At 56.0% G+C, this 18,079-nt stretch overlaps 1 protein-coding gene across 3 annotated transcripts in view; it reads left to right on the top strand.

The window, feature by feature from the left end:
- The window catches only part of ELMO2 (engulfment and cell motility 2), a 26,871-nt gene extending 8,798 nt beyond the window's left edge, over positions 1-18,073 (top strand). The window contains exons 1-22 of one of the 3 annotated variants that reach the window (XM_019539547.1): positions 1,301-2,191; positions 2,661-2,784; positions 2,908-2,948; positions 3,681-3,753; positions 4,022-4,072; positions 4,808-4,989; positions 6,351-6,450; positions 7,030-7,181; positions 9,979-10,057; positions 10,623-10,658; positions 12,969-13,019; positions 13,351-13,473; positions 13,673-13,807; positions 14,276-14,380; positions 14,457-14,565; positions 15,076-15,212; positions 15,488-15,651; positions 15,751-15,863; positions 16,453-16,560; positions 16,866-16,948; positions 17,235-17,312; positions 17,824-18,073. In XM_019539547.1, the coding sequence (XP_019395092.1) occupies positions 2,707-2,784; positions 2,908-2,948; positions 3,681-3,753; positions 4,022-4,072; positions 4,808-4,989; positions 6,351-6,450; positions 7,030-7,181; positions 9,979-10,057; positions 10,623-10,658; positions 12,969-13,019; positions 13,351-13,473; positions 13,673-13,807; positions 14,276-14,380; positions 14,457-14,565; positions 15,076-15,212; positions 15,488-15,651; positions 15,751-15,863; positions 16,453-16,560; positions 16,866-16,948; positions 17,235-17,312; positions 17,824-18,024 (2,199 nt within the window). In that variant the 5' untranslated portion in view covers positions 1,301-2,191; positions 2,661-2,706 and the 3' untranslated portion in view covers positions 18,025-18,073. Of the gene's footprint in view, positions 1-1,300; positions 2,192-2,660; positions 2,785-2,907; positions 2,949-3,680; positions 3,754-4,021; positions 4,073-4,807; positions 4,990-6,350; positions 6,451-7,029; positions 7,182-9,978; positions 10,058-10,622; positions 10,659-12,968; positions 13,020-13,350; positions 13,474-13,672; positions 13,808-14,275; positions 14,381-14,456; positions 14,566-15,075; positions 15,213-15,487; positions 15,652-15,750; positions 15,864-16,452; positions 16,561-16,865; positions 16,949-17,234; positions 17,313-17,823 lie in introns of those variants that run through there. The other 2 variants (XM_019539546.1, XM_019539548.1) reach the window with 2 other exon arrangements.
- Positions 18,074-18,079: the final 6 nt, after the last annotated feature.

The following is an 18,079-nucleotide window of genomic DNA, read 5'->3' as shown; positions in this document are numbered from 1 at the left end:
CCATCACAGATGTGCTCCTTGAGGATCTTCTCAAAGAGTTTCCCAAGGATAGAGGTAAGACTGACAGGCCTATAGTTGCCCGGGTCCTCCCTCTTCCCTTTTTTGGAGATGTGGGGACCACATTAGCTATCTTCCAGGCATCTGGCACCTGGCGCGAGCACCACGAGTGCTCGTAGAGCTGTGTCAATGGCCCTGCAATAACCCCAGCTAGCTCCCTCAACACCCATGGATGAAGAGCATCTGGACCTGCTGACTTGAACATGTCCAGCCCCTCCAGAAGCTCTCTAACCCGGTCCTCCCCAACTTGGGGTCTGGAGGCGTTCCCCTCGAGTCCGTCTGGCATCCCAGCGGGGAAGTCCCGGTCCCTGCACCAGAAAACGGACATGAAGAATTGGTTAAAGAGTTCCGCTTTCTCCTCTGGCGCAACTACCAGATTGCCCAGCGTACCTTGCAGGAGCCCCACGTTACTCGGTGCCTTCTTCATCCTCCCTATGTATTTGAAAAAGGACTTTTTATTATCCTTGATCTTGGACGCTAGTCCTAGCTCTATGTCTGCCTTAGCTTTCCTGACAGCCCCCTTACGGGCCCGAGCAGAGGAGGTATACTCCTCTTTGGAGACGGCACCCCCCTTCCACCGGGTGTCCGCCGCCTTTTTGGCAAGGAGGCATTCCTGGACGCCCTTGGTGAGCCAGGGGGCTTCCGGGCACTCTTACCATGAGGTCGTTCTTCCTAATATCCAACCTAAACCTATCCTCCCTCAGCTTGTGGCCATTGTTCCTGGTGACTCCAAGGGGGGCCCTGGTGAACAGACTTGCCCCAAGTTCCTGTGGGTGGCCCCTGATAAGGTTGTAGGCAGCCACAAGATCCCCCCTCAGGCTCCTCTTGCGGAGACTGAAGAGATTCAGGTCCCTCAGCCTCTACCCATAGGGCTGGCCACGGAGGCCCTCAACCATACGAGTGGCCTCCTCTGGACCCTCTCCGGGTTCTCCACGTTCCTCTTGAAGTGTGACGCCCAGACCTGGGCGCAGTACTCCAGCTGCAGCCTGACCAGTGCTGCAAAGAGTGGGAAGATCACCTCCTTGGACCTGTTAGTGATGCCCCTGTTGATGCATGACAGGGTGCCGTTGGCTCTGCCTATTGCTTCGTCCCATTGGCCACTCATATTCATCCTGGAGTCAATCCTGACTCCAAGATCTCTCTCTGCCTCTGTGCTGCCGAGAGGGTGTTGTGACCAGCACAGAGCCACAAGCCCAGGCCTAGCGTGTCCTAGTTCTGGAGCTCCGTGGTCCAGCAGGAGACTTGCAGTTCGTGCTGCTAGTCCCATCTGCAAGGAGGAGGTTGGCTGGACAGGCTGACAGCTTCGGGGTCATACACAAAGACCTCCCTGCCCTCCCAGAGTGGGCTCTGGGCTGGCCTGCCCTTCCCCATGGTGACACTTGTTTCTGCAGGTTAGGGAGCGCTGCCAGCACTAGGTTGCCTTGCTGTCTCTCAGGGGCTGTGGTTGCCCATCACAGGAAGCGGTGGTGGCCCTGCAGCACCTCTGCAGAGATCTCCGGCACTGCCCAGGCACGCATGCTTCCCAGGAGGGACAGCTACTTGCGTGAAGCTCCCTCTTCCTTGGGAGCACGCATAAGCCAGGTGCCTGGAGGAACTGCGAGGCAGGGAGGATGCAGTGATCTGCCTGGGAATGGGAAGTTCTCCCAGTTGCTGGTGGGTGAGCGCCTAGGAGACTCTCTAGACCTCTGCCAGTTGCAGAGGCTGCAAAGCCCTCGGCCCTGCCAGGCTACATGTCCCAGCCCTGCTCTCCATCCTTATGCTGCACCTGGGTCAGGTTCTGCTCCTCAGGGCTGACACTGCCTCTGTCCACTCACTCTTGGGAGGGCTGCTCCTGGGTCCTGTCCCCATGGAGGGGCTGGGGAATTATACTCCGTACCACCAGGCCTCATCTGCTAGGAGGGGTATTCCTAGACTGCAGATGGAGCCCTGGCAAGGGTCCATGGAGGAAGACCTTTCTGATCTCACTTAAGGTGCTTGAAATCCCCCAGCCTGAGAGGTGAGGGGACTTCCCATCTCCCCTGGTGGTTTGTGACCACAGCCCTGAGGGATCAAGGCAAACCCCTGCCTGCAGAAGCAAATGCATCACAGGCTGGGAAGAGGGGAGCCAGGCAGCACCACCTCAGCGCAGGCGAGGGTACGCGGACGGTACACAGTGCTCAGTCCTGGGGAAGGGGCTGCGCTTGCTGGTGTCACAGCTGGATGTGGCAGGCACACGTTGGATGTTGCTGTGTACCTGTCAGAGCGCTTGGGCCCCTTTGTGCTGCCAGGAGCTTGTGTTGCAGCAGACCGAGTCAGAGGGAGGTGTTTGCCCTGGGTGCCCCACTCCAGTCTGGGCAGCCCTGGTGGCAAAGGGGCGGAGTGGCTTCCAGGGAAGAGGCAAAGGTGTTTGGGGTGGGGAATGAACATACTGGGCTAGAGTATGGGGGTGGGGGAGCGCTGGGCAGGGCAGCAGGAGGTGACTGCCCAGCTGAGGTCTCCTGTCCAGCAGTCCAGCCCACCCTGTTGTGGCTTGCTTCCCTGGCAGGTGCTTGGGCCACAGTGATGGTGCAGTATAAGAACCCAAAGAGCTTGTAGGGAGCTGCTCACCTGCTCCCCTCTCACAGGTAGATGCTCTCCCACGTCCAGGCAGAGCTGGAGTAGGCTGGGACAATGCCGCCACCCTCAGACATTGTGAAAGTGGCGGTCGAGTGGCCTGGAGCCAATGCCCAGCTACTGGAGATAGATCAGGTAAGAGCTGGGGCTGGCGCTTACAGAGCCAGGCAGCACTGTGGTGCAGGGTTGGGGCGTAGTGTCGGGCAGGCTTTTCTGGCCAGGGAAACATCACTACTGAGTGTGCTCTCTCTCTTCCAGAAAAGGCCCCTGGCATCCATCATCAAGGAGGTCTGTGATGGGTGAGTCTGGATCTCGGGACCTGCCATGGGAACCAGTCACCCTAGCAGGCCTCACTGGGAAGCCTTTTCCCTCACACTACAGCCGTGCTGCAGGCACCACGTGGCTGCCTTCTTCCAGGCTTTCCAGCCTGGCTATGCACTGGCTAGGGCTCCAGCAGCATCAGTGCTGGTTCCTGGGAAGTGGACCTAGCACCTAATACTCTGGCCCTGCAGCCTGTCTTGCCGTCTGGAGCAAGGGCCTGGCTCGCAGCACAGGTCATGTCTAGCATGATGACCTTATGTCCCGGTTTAGCCAGGGCAATCCTGGATTTCAAAGGCTGGTCGCAGCCGGCTGGATGAATATCCTAATGGGAGTCCCAGAAATGCGGGGGTGCAGGATGCTATCTGGCCAGGAATCAGACCAGCACAGAGCCCCTTGCAGGCAGGCAGACACCACTGCCTGCCCGGCACACAGCCCTACCCCTGCTGACTTGAGAGAGCACTGGGGGGGGCAGTGTCCTGACTTTCTGGGATTTGCATGTGGGTAGCCTAGCCACACCAGACTCTCGCCCAGCTCCCAGCCCTGATCAAACTGGGACCCAGGGATTCTCTCCAGAGTCAGAGTGTCTCCTCAGGGCTTTTCTCCAAGCCTCTGTTCCACCCACCCCAGTCAAGCTCCTGCTCCTGCCCCGGGCCTAGAAAAAGGCTGCTCCAGGCAAATGCAGGGCTCCACGTGTCGTTCCTCTCCCCCAGGTGGTCGCTACCAAACCCTGAGTACTACACACTGCGATATGCCGACGGGCCCCAGCTATACATCACGGAGCAGGTCAGTGATGGGCTGTGCCTGGCTGCTTTTGGGAGGGGGCTGGGGGGGATATTGAAGCAGTTGCAGTCCTGGTTCCCAGGGGAGGAAGGGAGGGACATCCCCTCTGTGTCCATTAACCAGAGAGACATCCGCGAGCCAGTGCAGTTCCTGTCTGGGATACTCAGCCTTCCCCTCTGCCGCATGCATGCAGCAAAGTATCCCATGACTGGCTGCATTTCCACTCCCCGCCTGCTGCTGCTTCTCAGAGGCTTCTCTGTCCCCCTTGCAGACTCGCTGCGACATCAAGAATGGGACCATCCTGCAACTGGCTGTCTCCCCGGTACGTGCCTTTTGGCATCCGTTGCTCCGCTCAGCCCCTTCCCAGTGCAGGGTCTTCCTTGCCCTGTGAGCCCACTGTGGTGCCTTGACACTGCTGGGTCGTGCTCTCATGCGCCACTTGCCATGGGGTGCGGTTCTCCTGTTATCACTCTCCCTGGTGGAAGCACCCCTGTGTGCTGTAGATGGACAGTAGCCTCCCTGCAGGGGCTCAGCCTGGTAGGGAACACCACTTCTCAGTAGCTTCGGGCAACTTGACCCATTGGGCTGTCTCCCTGGATAGCCCATGAAGCTTCCCCCGCAACTGCCTCTAGCCTCCCAGGCATCATGTTTCCCAGGCGGTGAATGCATGAGAAGCCTTAGAGATTTTCCTTTGGAGCAAAGACAGGTTGGTGGGCCCTGCATGTCTTTAACCTTATGGTTTCAGTGACTGCACCTTCCTCCTCTCTAGCTGCCCTCTCCCCCCCCATACCTCATGCAGGGTCCATGGAAGGGAAATGGGCAGTTCATCCAGCATTGGAAAGAAACACTGACACATCTGCCCTTAGCCATGGTTACCGCAAGCTGTCAGTAGCTCCAAGTCCAGCTAGGTGCAGCTGGACAGCTGCTTCAATTCTGTCAGAGCCAGTAGCTCTCTGGCCCTGGTATGTTCCCTCTGCCTAGCTTCAGACTTGTGCAACTGTTGGTGTTCAGCTGCGGGTGACCAGTGAGTGACCAGCCAGGTCCCTCTTGTTTCCAGTCCAGGGCAGCTCGCCAGCTGATGGAGAGGATCCAGTCACACAGCATGGAGGCCCGACTGGATGCTATGAAGGAGCTGGCAAAGCTGTCTGCAGACGGGACCTTTGCCACAGAGTTCATCAACATGGAGGGCATCACAGTGCTGACACGTCTGGTGGAGAGCGGCACCAAGCTCCTGTCCCAGTAAGCATAGCATGACACCACAAATGGTTAATTGTGGCTGAGCTTCCGCATCTAGCTCTTGTTGGCAGCTGCCAATGTCACAGCTGCCTTAAAAATAGCATCACCTGTTATTAACACCCAGGACAAAGGAGACAGTTGCAGCTTTGGGCACTCCAAATAGCAAAGTTAACCCTTGTTTAGGAGTTGCGGCCACTTCTCTTCCCTTTTCAAGTCTTCTGGGATAAAATTCATTTCCTCCTCGTCATTAGATGTTGTTAAAAGATGGTGTCAAATGTTCTGGTTGGGGAAGTCAGCAGGAAATCGTCCTGTCTGGTCTTGCCTTAAATACAGAACAGAGCAGGATCCAGTTTCAGCAAGGCAAGGCCACCTGGCACAAATTAGGGGGAAAGAACAACATGTTGCAGCTTCTGACCGGAAGAATTTTCTCTCTGCAGTCTGGTTGGGGGGAGAGCATGGGCCCATTTCACTCTTGTACTAGCTACAAGGGCACCTGGCAGACTTGCGCATGGTTATGGCATTAATCAGGTTCACAGCAATTTTCCTGGTTGGTGAAGCCAGACTTGCTAAACAGATATCAGGAAGAGAAGGACGGGGATGAGGAGAGAGAGAGAGCAGGAAGGTGAGAGGACACATGAGGGGACTGTGATGGCCAAAGCTCTAGTCTGTGGTCTTGCTGTTGATCGGGACCCTGCTGAACCAAGTGGAGATTTGGCAATGGTTGTTTCCTGTCCCCAGCTGCCCCCTTGTCTCAGACAGGACAGAGCAGCTGTCAGGAACAGGATAATGAGGTCCAGTAGCAGGATGGTCAGGGGCTCATCCCAGGCAGGCTGGTGGGGGTGACACAGCCATAGCCATTTTTAGCCCAAGCTCAACTCCTTTGCCTCAACTCCTGCTGGCTGTTTACCTCTTTAAAGCAGCTTGGGATGCAGCAGGTATCTGCACAGCAGGTCTCATGGCTGGGGGATCCTGCCTGAAACAGAACAGTTCAGCATGTTTTTCAGGCTGAGCAGGTACCTTCTGGCATGACTGGAGCAGCTCAGATGGGCAGTGTGGGGACTGGCAGTGCAGGGGGAGAGTGAAGGTACATTGGGCTTATTGCTGACTACCAGTATTGCTTGGTACTTGCAGCACATCACACAAGAGCCACATAAAGGCCATGTTCCCTGGCAGGTTCTGACACCTTGGCACAGGGCAGGGGAATGGACCCTCAAGGCGGGGAAGGGTGTGGAACAGGATGAACAAGTGCGTTGTCCTGTAGTTTTCTGAGAGAGACTTATCTCACCCATTTGCAAGAGCAGTGCTTCTCCTGTTAATAGCATTGGGTTGCCTCATCCCTAGCTGTACTCCCTCCCTTCTCCCAGCTACAGTGAGATGCTGGCATTCACTCTGACAGCCTTCCTAGAGCTCATGGACCATGGCATCGTCTCCTGGGACATGGTCTCCATAACGTTCATCAAGCAGGTGAGGCCCCAGCAGGAGATTGGGGGGGGGGGGCGGCGCTTGTGTGAGCAGCAGAGGGGTGGCCTAGGGGGCGGGGAGCAGGGTTTGCTGCAGTGTGGCAGGTGGAAGGGTAGAGCCAGGACTGGTGCAGAGCCATGGTGGAAAAGAGATGACATGGGTGTGGCTCGTGGGAGACACAGGACACAGTGTATCAGGAGGATACCAACATGTCATCAGGCAGGAGGTGGAATGGAGCAGAGTGTGGATGTCAGGGGAGTGTTCAGTGGGAGAAGGGCACAAGATGGCAGCACATGGAAGGAATGTGTGTGTAGCTCCAACTGGTCCCTGGTGGAAAAGGCCCGAGGGAAATATCTCTGTGGCAGGTTGCATTCAGAGTCAGAAGGGATAAGAGATCTCGCTGCTGCTTGGCCCCACAGTTGGAGTCTGTGTGCAGCTGGATGCAGCATGACGTGGTGCTCATGTTGAGAGTTCAGGGTGTCTCTCACCCCAGCCCACTGGGCCCTGCCCTTTCTGGCTGCTGGCATTGAAGCACTCCAGCTTGGCTTCAGGGTGGGCCTGTGCTGACCTGCTGGTCTTTAGATTGCAGGGTACGTCAGTCAGCCCACACTGGACGTCTCCATTCTCCAGCGGTCGCTAGCCATTCTGGAAAGCATGGTGCTGAACAGCCATACTCTGTACCAGAAGATAGCAGAGGAGATTACCGTGGGTCAGCTCATCTCGCACCTCCAGGTGTGAGTATTTGTCCATCTTGGGCAGAACTATTTGTACCTGCTTTGCAGATCTCTGCTTTATTTGAACATGTGTCGTCATTTAAAATTGATAAAAATGCCATCCTAGATGTCACTGGTAGGGCATCTGATCTGAGCTTCACAAATCTGCTGAAAAGCAGGAAGGGAGATACCGGGGAATTAAAGCTTCTGTTCTGAAAGCACTTAAGCACGTGAGTAATTGTACTCCTGTGACTAGAATCATTGACTTCAGCTGCATTAATCATGTGTTTAATGTTATTCAGATGCATAAGTGTGTTCACGACTGGGGAGCCAAACTGGATTTTTATTCCAAACTTTTCACTTAAATCCAAAACGGCACCAAACCTGTCGCCATGGAACAAAACAGCTTTATTGTTAATGGAAAGCTGTTTAGATCCTCAGTCCATTAGTGAGGTTCAAATTTATAAACTCTTTGTATACATGCAAATATTGCTAGTAACATATTCATATTTCATAATGCAATGCATTAAACATAATAATCATGATCCAGGATTAAAACTCACCAGCCAGTTGCCATGGAGTACTACTATTCGCGGTCAGGGAGAGTGCTTCTGTGCTTTCAGAATTAAAATGCCTGAGAAGTAAAGTACCTTAAGGCCAGTTAGATGTGTGATGAGCTTCCTCTTCTAGAACATTTTCATTAATGGTCATGGCTCAAGAAGTAGGAGTATACTTCCAAACTTTGCTGATGAGACAAAGCTGGTATCATCAGTCCAGAGAAAAATAGGACTATGACAGAGGAAGAGCTGGATGACCTTGAACAATTCCGTTTCAGCCCATTTCCATTACTCGAGTCCTCAGACTGGAAGGTCATGTGCTTAAGGGCTAACAAGAATTTCTGCTGTAAGCTTAGAGCAGCTCATCAGGTGGAAACGGCAGGGGAAGAGCGACACCCAGGAGTATTATTTATTTGAAAGTTGACCCTGAACTGCCAAAATGATGTTGCCATGGAAAAGACAAATGCAATCCCAGGATGTCAGGCAAGGTGTTTCCACTGGAGACAGAAGTACAAATGCCATCGGACAAGGCCCTGGAATCCTGGGTACAGTTCTGGTCCCACGTGTTCAAGGATGAATCAGAATGGTGCAGGTGTAGAGAACGACACTGAGGCTGATCGGGGCAAAGGAAGGCAAATGAATATTAACTGGCTACAAGTAAATCCAGAATGGAAATTAGAAGATGATTTCTAAGCATCAGAGCAGCAAGGTCTCCATAGAATCTGAATAGTTTTACACTGGAGATGGTGCAGCTTATGAATGGAATTGTCTGGCCTGGTGCCCGCTATGGCAGGGGCAGGACTCAGTGGTTCAGGAGGTTCCCTCCAGCCCTGTGTCTTCTTGTGCTTGCACTTGGATGCCCCAGGGTAGTTGTGAAATAATTTAATTGCACAGTCCCCTGTCCTGCAGCTGGAGGATCCATTTGAGCAGAGCCCTGTGGAAATCAGGGGACTTCAGCTATGTAGGACCCTGCCTGTGTGTACAGCTGGGACCACAGGCTGCAGTCTCCTTCTGGGTCTCTGGAGGGTCATTTCAGAATGGTGGCTGCCTGGCACACTGTTGACACATTTTCTTGCCAAGCTCTGTCCAGTCAGCAGCACTGGCTATCCTGGAAAGTCACATGGCACTCAGCACCTCTCCCTTTCATCTTCTGACTGTATCAGTAGTGATCCATCATCTGTTTAGATGTGGCTGACTAAAGCTATGTGCTTGTCATGCCAGCAAATGTCACCTCTCAGTAGTGCCCGCACCGCAAACGAGTTAGCTGTGAACATCACATCCCCTCTATGTTTGTACCCATGCACTTGCAGGTAGTTTCTGAAGACATTTAATCTTCTTTTGAATCACTGGATCCAAAAGACATATCCAGAAGCGTCTTGTCACTGAAAACCCTGAAGGAGGACCACAGCCTGTTTAAAGCATTTCACATGTCTGGCCTTGGGGCTGTAGAAAGGTTGGGGGGTGGTTGCAGACCTAGTGCAGGATGTTAGCTTATTGATCTCCGTACCCTGTGTGTGGTGTTCTGATGGCACAGGATAAGGAAGGACCAAATGAAGTGCAGCTTCATGTGTGAACTTCTCAGGAGAAAACTGCTCTGAAAACCAGAGATTTTACAATTAGAAAACTGTGGTACAAAGCCTCTTCATTAGCAGTAGAAGGCTGCAAAATGAGAAGGAAGTACAGAACTATCAACAGCTTCTGAGAATGGGGAATGTTTTGGGGTTTTGCCAAGATGAAGAAAACCAAGGGTGAGCATTTAAGGAGACAGCCAGACTCCTTTGCTTACCATTCCCTGGCTATGTTTCTGCTGTAGGCTGCAGGGGAGGAGGGAGACCCAACTTGACTTGGGCATCAGAAATCATTGAGCTGTGGCATCCAGCTTCTCAGCAGGATAAACTGGCCAGTAGTGAGATTGTGCAGCTCCAGCCAGGCTTCTCCCAGGACCCGTGCTATCCAGGAGGTTCTGCACTGCACTGAACTACAGACTGCAACGTGGACATGCTCCCTAGCCAGTCAAAGTCTGTTGCCTCTGGCCAGAGCAACATCTCTGTGCCTGGTCTCTGCAGCTCTGAGTAGTTTGGTGATTTGCTAGTAAACATGCCTGGGTCCCTTCTCCCTAGGCAGGGTAGGGAAGCTGCAGGCAGAAGTGCTTCCACAGGTCCCAGAGTGTGAGAGACAGCCCAGGTAACAGCCTGTCCCCCATCTGCTCTGCATGCTTCAGCCATGTTCACCTCTGCTTTTCCATCTTTGTGCCCCTGCAGCTCAAATCAGGAGATTCAGACTTATGCCATTGCCCTGATCAACGCCCTCTTCCTGAAGGCACCGGAGGACAAGAGACAGGTCTGTGCCCACTCTCTAGCCAACCTCTGGCCTGGGTTAATGGCAGACTGCACATCTGCACCTGCAGCACTAGAGAACCACCCCTGCCCTGGCAAGGGTGCCCAAGCCCTGCCCAGATCTGTCAGTCCTTGCAGGATGTGCATCCACAGGGCAGCACTGGGGTTGAGTTCAGCAGTTTCCAGAGGAGCGATGGCAGGGGGTGTCCAGCACAGGACTAGGGCTGCGCAGGGGCAGTGTGCCAGGCCTGTGGAGGCGCAGCCCCAGCAGGAAGGCAGGACAGCACCCCGGGCTGGGGAAGAGGGAGCCACAGCAGTCTCAGGGTCTCCCTCCATGGTGGATGTTTTCTGTGTGCATGCGCCTTATGAGGGCCCCACAGAGCCCACATGTATAAGCAGGACTCCTGCTTGCATGGGCACCCTGAGGGGAGGCCTGGTGTGTGCATATGTCTGCTTCCTGTAGCTTTGTTCTGTGAACCTTTGTCCTCTGGGGCCCTGTTTGTACCCCTTTCTCTGGGCTCTGAGCTAAATTCTCTATCTGCTTTGTGCCTTTTGCTTTCTGCCAGCAGGACAAGCTCCTTAACCCGCTAGACCTGCCTGTCACTGTAAGTAACTCCAAGCCGGGGTTGGGTCAGGCACTTGCTTAGCTGTAGGCACATAATAGAAAGTTTTTTCTTTGGTTCAGTCTCCTAGGGCCAGAGATTTGGAGCACAGGGGTGGGGGACTATCAGGGACGGAGGGGGCGGATGGGCCTGGGGAGGTGCCGGAGGCCCAGTGGCATTAGCCGGCCCACAGACTGCTGACAGTAATGTTCTGTAAAGGGTTCTTCGCTTTGGAAAGCTTCCAGGCTGGTGTAAAAGCCATTCAGCTAAACTGATGTTCAAATCGAGCCCATTCCACAGAAACAGGCCAGGCATCCTGAGCTGTCTGCAGTGGAGCCTGTGCCACCACTCCTTCAGTGTACAGCAGATTTAAACCCTTCCCATGTGGGCTTAGGACTGTAGCCTGGGTCCTACCTGGTTGGGCCATGCTGCATGTTGGCTGCTCTGTGGGGAGCTGCCTTGCAAGGAGCTGTAGGCTTCCCTCTCTGCATGCCATGTACTGAAGCATTCCAGCTGGAGGCTCCTGGGGGCTTTGCAGACTTCATAGCAGTAGAGGGGTCTTTGTGCCTGCTCAACATGAGACCCCCCTCTCAGGTGGGCCCTGTGGAGTCTACAAACCCCAGGCAAGATCCCAGCAGAGAAAGCGGATGAATTTGGCACCTCAGGTGGAAGGCTCAGGAGGAAGGACATAACTACCTGGGTAGGAATTCTGCGGGGGCACTAGGCTTCAACACGCACCTCGTCAAATTCCCAGTGGGATCCTTAATGGCTGCTTCATTTTTCCTGGGCCTCCCATCCCAAAAGCACAGCCACCAGTGAAGTGTCCCGTAATGCTGAGCCTGGGTGTTTGGGAAGATACTGCTTGGCTGCAGCTAGGCAGCATGTGTGCTCATGCTTCTACTACTGTGTGTGTCTGGATTGTCTTGCTGTCTCCCATCTGTCCCACTGTTTATCTGCTTTGGCTGCTTGTTGTCTCCTCCTGTGTAGAGGCTGCAAGCTCTTTGCAGCAGGGACACCCATACATCTGTATGTTTAGCACTGAGTGCAGCTGGGGCCCTGGTCTCTGACCAGAGTTCATAGGTGCTACTGACAGGAGAGTTGTAAATAAAAGGAAACCAGACTGACTCATCATCAGGCAGAGTGTCAGTTTGTGAACCGCTTCCTGCAGCTTGCTGGTGCTGGTTTAGGTGTCACTTACCCAAATGCTTGCTCATTCTGGCCATAGCTGGCCTGTGAATCCTGCTGAGCTCACACCCTGACACGGGCTGGCTAGAAGCCAGTACATCACTTGGGTTTCTCATAGGGGTTCCTCTCTTCAGCAGTGTGTTCCCAGAAGTGTGATTAGAGCCCCCGGGTGCCTGCTGCCACGCGCATTCTGTCATGCTCCCTGTGCAGCCTGGCACAAGCTGGGCTGTATTGAGGGGCCAGGTAGCTGGGACAGTGCTGGGCTGCTCAGGATGGTGTGGCCATGTGGCAGCACCTGTGACGGGGGCAGGGGGTGCATTCACCTCTGGTTCTGGGCATGCCCAGCCTCAGAGTGCAGGGGGTCTCAAACGGGCAGTTCTGCCAGGCTCCTTCCAGCTGGCAGCTGGTGCAGCATGTCTGTCCTCGCATATTGTGAATCCCCTGCCAGGCCTTGCCTGTGCCAGCAACCTCACCAAATCTTCCCCAAGCCCATTAGCACTGGCGCAGCTCCCCCCCACAGTGCAGACAGGGCTGCCCGGTGCTCTCCTCCACTGGCTTGCTGCTCCCAGACGCAGCTTTGTGGCAGGCTCGTGTCCACCTTGGAACAAGGGACATGCTCAGTGTGCAATGCTTAGATGCTGCCCTAAGGAATTGCCTTTGGGGCTGAGGCAAGAGACACGCGGGCCCGGAGGGAGAGTTATGAGAGCAAAAAGCTGCTGTCGGGGGGTGGTGGGAGCTGGTGTCATTGTGCTTGGGCTGCCAGGTGTACATACCCAGTGCAGATGGGCTGTTCTTTTCCTGGGAGACCTACAGCCACGTGCAACCGTGCATGAGTCGGAGTGTGCCTCCCCAGCTGACAGGCTACTGGCACGGTCTTGTTTGTCACCCATGGTGTGTTCCCCACAGCCAAAGCTCCAACACAGGCAGGAAGCAGCCAGCCTGAGCTCCCTCCCCAGACCACCCAGAGCATGCCCTCCTAGGCTGGGGGTGAGCCATGCTGCACTGGCTGCTTCCAGTGCAGTGATCCACATTGCTGACCCATGTTGCTCAGCTTTCTCTCCCTTCCCACAAGAGGCAGGCTTGGGTTTTGTGTTCTGCTCATATTCCTTTTCTCTGAATTCCTGACAGGAAATGGCCAATGCGTTTGCCCAGAAGCACCTGAGGTCCATCATCCTAAATGTGAGTGGGCGCCAGTAGCTCCCAGCCCTTGCTGAATTGAGCCTGGTTTATGCTGAACATAAATCCTGCTGCCCTGAGGGCATTTGTGGTAGTTTTTGCCTGTGGAGAGTGGAACCAATGCCACTTGCTGTGGAGAGGGGAGAGCTCTTGGTGTTTCCTCCTCCTGGCAAGGGTTTGCTCTTGACTGAAAGCAGCTACTGTGTGGGCAGCTGGTAGTGCTGGATCCCTGCCCCCCCGAAGGGGCAGCAGCCTGGCATGCCCTGCCGCGCACAGCAGGGAGCAGTGTATTTTTTGCTGTGTTCACTCACACCCCTGCCCTCAATTGTTGCAGCACGTGATCCGAGGAAACCGCCCGATCAAAACTGAGATGGCGCATCAGCTGTATGTGCTGCAGGTGCTGACCTTTAACCTCCTGGAGGAGCGGATGATGACCAAAATGGACCCTAATGATCAGGTTGGGAAGCTTCAGTGGATTCTAGAAGGGAGGGTGGATTTCCCTGGGCTTCACAAGCTGTCCCTCCTCCACAACGAGGGTAGACGCTGGCACTCCTAGCATCTTCCCTGGGTGCGCAGAATGTGGGCCCTTGGGACAGCATGCTGGCGCAGAAAAACATTGCCAGTGTCACCACTGACACACTTCCTCTGCTCCTCAGGCACAGAGAGACATCATCTTTGAGCTGAGGAGAATTGCTTTTGATGCTGAGTCTGACAGCAACACTGTCCCAGGGGGCGGGACAGAGAAACGCAAAGCCATGTACACCAAGGACTACAAGATGCTGGGATTCACTGTACGTATCTGGGGGCATTGCCAACTGCTGTGCACACAGTAACAGAGGTCCCCATCTGAGGGCAGGGCTACGGGAGGAGGCTGCTGACTGCAGCACATCACATATCCCCGTTTCCATACCCTGGGCAAGGATGTCTCCTGAAAGGAGCTCAGATGAGATGGGTTCTTGGACCTGATTGTTGTGGGCTCGCTGCCAGGGTCTGAGCTGTACTCTCCTGTGTGTGGTGCATGAGGATCCCATCAGAGGACCCAGGGTCTTGTGTGTGAGTTGTACATATGATTCTGTACAGAGCCACAGAAGCAGTGAAGCATCAAGGAGAATTGATAGGGGGGTGGGCATTTGTGTGTGCTCTGCTGGGCTGGCTCCTTTCCGGTGGATATAGGAAAGTTGCAGGGGTCCTGTGGCAGGCAGCTGTGGGTGCATTCAAAGGCTCTCTAGGGAGACCCTGGCACTAACCTGTATCTACAGAATCACATCAATCCAGCCACGGACTTCACCCAGACGCCCCCAGGGATGCTGGCCTTGGACAACATGCTCTACTTGGCCAAGTTCCATCAGGACACCTACATCAGGGTAAGAGGGGTGGAAGCCACCTGCAGCTCCCCTCCCCTCCTCCCCCACTGGCTGCTGATCACACCCTCTTCCCCAGATTGTCCTGGAGAACAGCAGCCGGGAGGACAAACATGAGTGCCCATTTGGGCGTAGCGCCATTGAGCTCACCAAGATGCTGTGCGAGATCCTGCAAGTCGGGGAACTCCGTAAGTGCCTCCTGCCCTGCACCACCAGCCCCCAGGCACTGTATTCGGGGCTAGAGCTCATCTCCTGTCCCCTCCCCAGAACAGTACACAGAGCACCCTTCCTGGTCCCAGAGCCATGAGCCTGGAGCTGTGCATGCTGTCATCCATGGAGACCCAGGACCATGTCTATGTGCTGTGGAGCCTGGGGCAGTGCTGCATGGGGCTGCATCTCTCAGCAGTACAGTTAGGAGACCCCAGCAGCATTCCTGGGGCACAGCCAAGGGGCAGCAGCAGTAGCAGAGCCCTGTGCCACCAGGTGCAGGTGGAGACTGACCATCAAGACTGGGCTGCACAGCAAGCAGACGATCCTGTTCCTTGCCAGCTGAGGGACCCCCTGAGCCAGGCCCCCAGGGTCAGGCTTGTGTCTTGTATCCCAGGACGGAGTAGCTGCCCCTTGCGCTTGCTCCCTCATGAATTCCAGCACCCCCTGCCCGGGACACTCATACAGTTAGTCCCCATGTCTCCCTGCAGCCAACGAGGGCCGGAACGACTACCACCCCATGTTCTTCACCCACGACCGAGCATTTGAGGAGCTCTTTGCCATCTGCATCCAGCTGCTGAACAAGACCTGGAAGGAGATGAGAGCAACAGCAGAGGATTTCAACAAGGTCAGTGATGGGCACCTGCTAGGGCTGGCACAGGGGGACACTTGCGCGCAGACGGCCTCAGCTGCCAGCGGGGTGTGGGGCCAAGTCATGGGTGGGCTGTGATGCAGATACTGGTGCAGGAGGGTGGCTTGGCTAGGATTGGTGCTGCTTCCCCCTTCCTGAGCCTGCAGAGTGCATGTGGGTTGGCCTGAGGTCCTGCCTTCCCTGCGCAAGCCCCTTGGTAGAGATCAGCTGCTGGGCCACAGGAAGGCGACGCACCTCTTCCCTCCCACCAGGTGATGCAGGTGGTACGGGAGCAGATCACCCGAGCTCTGCCCTCCAAGCCCAACTCCCTGGACCAGTTCAAGAGCAAGCTGCGCAGCCTGAGTTACTCGGAGATTCTGCGGCTACGGCAGTCCGAGAGGATGAGCCAGGACGACTTCCAATCACCGCCCATCGTGTGAGCACCTCAGGGGGTGCTGCCTCCGTGCCCAGGCACGTGACTGTGGCTGCCGGCCTCTGTGCTTGTGTCCTGCTCACGCCACCGTCTTTTCTTCAGGGAACTGAGGGAGAAAATCCAGCCTGAGATCCTGGAGCTGATAAAGCAGCAGCGTCTGAACCGGCTGTGTGAGGGGAGCAGCTTCCGGAAAATTGGGAACCGTAGGAGACAAGGTGGGGCTTGAGGCCTGGGAGTGGGCATTAATACAGCGCAGGACCACGTGGCACTGCCGGAGAGGGGCTCTGGGCAGCTGGGGTCACTCTGCAGGCCCACCAGTTGTGAGGGACCAGGCACGTGCATCCAGGGAACAGCAGTCTGGGTCGCAGGGTGCGGACAGACAAAATGTCACTTCAGTGGAGAAAAATGCATTGGACAAATGCAGCAAGTCCCTAACCTGTGCTGACTTCACCCATCATAGAAAACTTGAGGAAATTAGGGGTGAACATCCCCAGGTGCAAGCTGCAGGGGTGTGGGTGCAGTCTGGCTGCTTCCATCCTGGGGTAGCTGTTTGCCAAGGTAAAATAGCTATTACCGGCCCCCTGCCACCCAGCTGCAAGGTCCTGAACCACACCTACTGCCCCTGGGGCTGTGTGGCCACCCCTTCCTGGCTGCAGTGCAGCATGCCACCCCAGCCAGCTGCAGCATGGTCAGTCGCAGCCTCCTCCACCTGCTGTCAGCAGGCAGGCAGCCCTGCAGGGCTGGTGCGAGGGGGTTTGTCAGGAGTGCCGCTCACCCCGTGCTGCATGTGCCCGTGTGTTGCAGAGAGGTTCTGGTACTGCCGCCTGGCTCTGAACCACAAGGTCCTGCACTATGGAGACCTGGAAGACAATGCCCAGGGCGAAGTGACCTTCGAGTCCCTGCAGGAGAAAAGTATGTTGTGATTCTTCCCGAGTACCGAGCACGACTTGTAGCGCCCCATCCTCTGCCATCTGACTGCTGGGCACCAGTGCTGGGATGGGGGAGGAGTCTTGGGGCCAAGGCAGTGGTTGGGACTTGGGGAATCTGGGTTTAATCCCTGGCCCCTACACAACCCCCATACTTCCCACGGCACAGGCTACATGAATAAACCAGTGTGGTTGGGCCCAGGGGCTCCTGTAGTGAAGGTAGCAGAAAAGGGTGAGGGAAGTGTTTCACCCCAGCAGGGCCCTGCTCGACTCTCCCCGTTTTGCCTCTAGTTCCAGTTGCAGACATCAAGGCCGTTGTCACAGGGAAGGACTGTCCTCACATGAAGGAGAAAAGTGCCCTGAAGCAGAACAAGGTAACTGCTCCCTCCTCTGCCAGGAGGGAGCCCACGCTGCTTGTGGGGCATGAAGGCAGCTGAAGCATGGGAGCCTTTACCGATGGTGCCAGCCCAAATCTGGGACCCTGGCTCTGCTGCTTTACTCTGAGACGCAGCCAGGCAGGGTGCCAGCACCACCTGCCTGGGACTGCTGCAGCACTGGTTTGTCCTGGAGGGGCCCAGGGCTATAGTGGATTTGGGCTGGGGGCAAGGAAGGGTTCTGCTGCTATCCAGCTGCTGAGTGAAAAGCCTCCTCTCCCTGCAGGAAGTGCTAGAATTGGCCTTCTCCATATTGTATGATCCTGATGAGACCTTGAACTTCATTGCACCTAACAAGTATGAGGTGAGTCCTGAGGAGCCTGGTTCGGAGCGTGCCCAGATGCTGGAGCCTGAGAGGAACCAGCTGTTCTCCGCTGCACCTATTTTCAGCATCCTCCTGTTCTCTGCTTACTGCCCCCTTCCCTGCAGAGGCCAGGGGTGGTTACAGAAACCCAAGGCCTCAGCACGGGGGAAGAGCAGGAGAATAAAGCAGCTTGGCAAGGATCCGTTATCCTTGTAGCCAGAGCCCCCTGCACTCCCCGGCCGGCCCTGCTGGCCCAGGGCTTAGTGCCTCTGCAGCAGAGCGCTGTGCTCAGCCTCGGGGCCTGCGGCCGGCTCTGCTCCCTGCCCTCCCGCAGCTGGACGGAGGGGCTGAATGCGGTTCCCTGTGCTGCAGTGCAGGGCTGAGCGCGGTGCTGACCCCCGTGCCTCGCAGTGCTGCGTCTGACCGCGGGTTCCCCAGCCCCAGTTCCCGGTCTGCCCCGCAGTAGCGCCCCTGGCCGGAGGGGCTGACCGCCGTTCCCCGTGCCCCGCAGTACTGCATCTGGACGGACGGGCTGAACGCGCTGCTGGGCCGCGACATGAGCAGCGAGCTGACGCGCAGCGACCTGGACACGCTGCTCAGCATGGAGATGAAGCTGCGGCTGCTGGACCTGGAGAACGTGCCCGTGCCCGAGGCGCCGCCGCCCGTGCCCCGCGAGCCCAGCACCTACGACTTCGTCTACCACTACGGCTGACCGACCGGGACCGGGACCGCGGGGGGCGGGCCGGGCCGGGCCGGGGCGCGGGGTG

The sequence above is a fragment of the Crocodylus porosus genome, unplaced genomic scaffold (assembly GCF_001723895.1).
Source record: "Crocodylus porosus isolate Cpor-Errol unplaced genomic scaffold, CroPor_comp1, whole genome shotgun sequence".
Classification (NCBI taxonomy): Eukaryota; Metazoa; Chordata; order Crocodylia; family Crocodylidae; genus Crocodylus; species Crocodylus porosus.
This window is presented reverse-complemented; position numbering and strand designations above follow the sequence as displayed.